This window comes from Teleopsis dalmanni, chromosome 2 (genome assembly GCF_002237135.1).
Source record: "Teleopsis dalmanni isolate 2A chromosome 2, ASM223713v2, whole genome shotgun sequence".
Classification (NCBI taxonomy): domain Eukaryota; kingdom Metazoa; phylum Arthropoda; class Insecta; order Diptera; family Diopsidae; genus Teleopsis; species Teleopsis dalmanni.
In genome coordinates, this window is record NC_051847.1 from 53,019,370 (window position 1) to 53,022,083 (window position 2,714).

General features: G+C 28.5%; 1 protein-coding gene across 1 annotated transcript in view; it reads right to left on the bottom strand.

Annotated features, from left to right (window-relative positions):
* Positions 1 to 1,251: 1,251 nt before the first annotated feature.
* LOC119681049 (cytochrome P450 6g1-like) overlaps positions 1,252 to 2,714 on the bottom strand; it is a 9,584-nt gene continuing 8,121 nt past the window's right edge. The window contains exons 3-5 of the mRNA XM_038094115.1: positions 2,511 to 2,680; positions 1,649 to 2,443; positions 1,252 to 1,588 (exon numbers count right to left, since the gene is read on the bottom strand). Coding sequence (XP_037950043.1) covers positions 1,283 to 1,588; positions 1,649 to 2,443; positions 2,511 to 2,680 — 1,271 coding nt within the window. The 3' untranslated portion in view covers positions 1,252 to 1,282. The remainder of the gene's footprint in view (positions 1,589 to 1,648; positions 2,444 to 2,510; positions 2,681 to 2,714) is intronic.

Sequence of the window (2,714 nt, forward strand, 5' to 3'; positions counted from 1 at the left end):
AAGATCTTATAAATTCCTGCACCAAATTAAAATGGCAGGAGTTATGCTATTTATGCTAGTGAAATTTTACTAAATTTAACTTTAGGTATTTATATTTATATATTTAGCTCCAACTACATTTTTAACTATAAAACTAATTCATAAATTTTATTATAATTCTTTGTTCAATTAATGAATATATTTTTACTTTTTAATTCGTTCCTGACATATTTAATCCGATTGTTGCTCTCTCTTGTTTCTATGATAACATTTAGTGTTAATCTATTTGAAACACTATTAGTATTTATTGGCGTCTTATATAGTTCTTCTAATTTGAATATCGTTAAGGTGGTTTGTCTAAATATGTTACAAATAACAAGTTAAGAAATGTTGTAAAATATAATGATAAGTAACGTCGGTTTAAGCACATAAGTAGAAGTACATTATATATTTGGAATATTAGTGTCTATGACGGGCAAAGGATCAATCATGCTCCAGTAATAGTCCGCAAAAGAAAGTAAAATCGTCCCTAAGACAAGTATTTTTTGTAAACATATTATATTCATATATATTTTTAGGTTAGTGACTATCAGCCATGGAACTGTCGGCGTTGTGGTTTATGGGGGTTAGAATTACATTCAATAGAAAGTCCATCTCAAATATTATATATTTAAGAAAAGATTTCATTTGAATATCTCTTCTGGTTCAGAAAATATGTAACTAAAGCTCGTTTAATTTTAATTCTGTCACATTTTGGACGTCACTGTGATTTTTGACATATGAAATTTTAATGAAACCCTTTCGGTATATAATAATAAATTATAGTCTACTTTCAGGCGTCATATATATTATTTTTATAAAGTATGCAACAAATCAAAGAAATTGAATAATTACAAATGCCTCGTTCACAATGCAAAATAGAAGCCTAAAATTTTATGAAGAACACAAAACAACGAACAACTCTCAAAAATTTTACTAATATCATCTTAAATCAAAGAATTGTTTTCAATTTCTCCTTCTTTAAATAGACATAGACATAGATTAATATTAAAAATATGTATATGTCACAGTATTTTATCCATAATTGTTATATACAACATTTTAAAATTATTATAAAATTAAATATATTATTTTAAAAACTAATAAAGTTATTGGACTTTAAATTATCCCTAAAATTAATAAAGCTATTTATTCTTATTTTCTCAGTAAAAAATTTTGAATTACTTGAAGAAGAAATTCCTAATGTATTTCTCGAACAATAATTTCATTCAATTCTATTTTTCAGTAATTTTATTGAATTAACTTATCTTGCACCAGTTTCCAGATCGTACATGCGGTCATTTACTACATTTAAGTTAATACCCTGACTACATTGTAAAATAAGACCCTTGGGATCGAATTCCATTTTAGATGGTGTTTGATCGCAAGGTTCAACAAAATGATTTTTCAAAAAGTGTACCAAACCAAGTTTAGTTTGAAGTAATCCTAAGCGACTTCCTATACAATTATGTGGTCCATTTCCAAATGGCAAATATGTCATGGGAATGTGACTCTTTTTATTTTCTGATGAAAACCGTTCTGGATCAAAAACATCTGGGTTCGGCCAATACTGAAATTAAAATAATATGATATCAAAAACTTTATAATATGATAATAATATTTAAAATACCTTTGGATCATGTTGTATTGCATATACTGGGATGTATACTGGCATACCATTTGGTAATGCGAAACTGTGATGTGGTTGAAGAGTGAAGTCTGACTCGTCTTTAGTTTTACTAAATTCGCGATCTAAAAATGGTACAACAGGATACATACGTAAAATCTCATCAACAACCATTCCCAAATACTTAAGGCTTTGAATATTTTCATAAGATATTTTTCCGTTTTCAGCAATAAGGGCCTCGCAAATTTCTGTTCGTAAACGTTTTTGTAATTCTGGCTTTTTCGACAATTCATAAAGTGTAAAAGCCATTGTTGAAGATGATGTCTCAAATCCTGCAGTTAAAAATACAGCAGCTTGAGCCACTAGGTATTCATTATTGTTAGCTCTATATAGGCTTTTAACATCGGGAGCTTCTTTTCTTAAGGATACAAAAATATCAATAAGATCATTACGAATGGTTTCACTGCTTTCACGTTCCGATATTACATAATTAATAGTTTTACGCAAGAAATTTGAAAACTCTTGAGAGAATAATTTTACACGGAAAAACTTAACTAATTTCGGCATATAGAAAATAATTAGAAAGTGGAAAGCGCGAATCAACTCAAATTTAAGCAGTTTGCGCCCATATTCACGGAATTCAGCATTTGGATTTTTAAGGCTATTAGCACGTAAACCAAATGCTATAGAAGCTATTAGATCTGTAGTGAAGAGAGCACAAATTTCCTTAACTTCAGTAACAAAGGAATTATTGGTTTTCTTATAAGATGCCAAATGATTTTCCAATTCTTTTGCAATCTTTTTGGAAAAAATAAATTAAAAATCGTTATATGTTTATTAAATAATGCATAAGTTCAATATTTACATCAAGCATGAGTGGATACATCTGTTTTATTTTACCACTTGTAAAAACTGGTGATAGTTTTGTTCTGGTTTCTTTCCATTCTGGATTTCTAACGAAAAATAAATTATTTGCTCCCAACGGATCACCATGTGGATCACATGCTGATGTACGGTTTGAAAACTTGTTGAAATCTTTGATCAAAATTGATTTTATTAATTCAATATC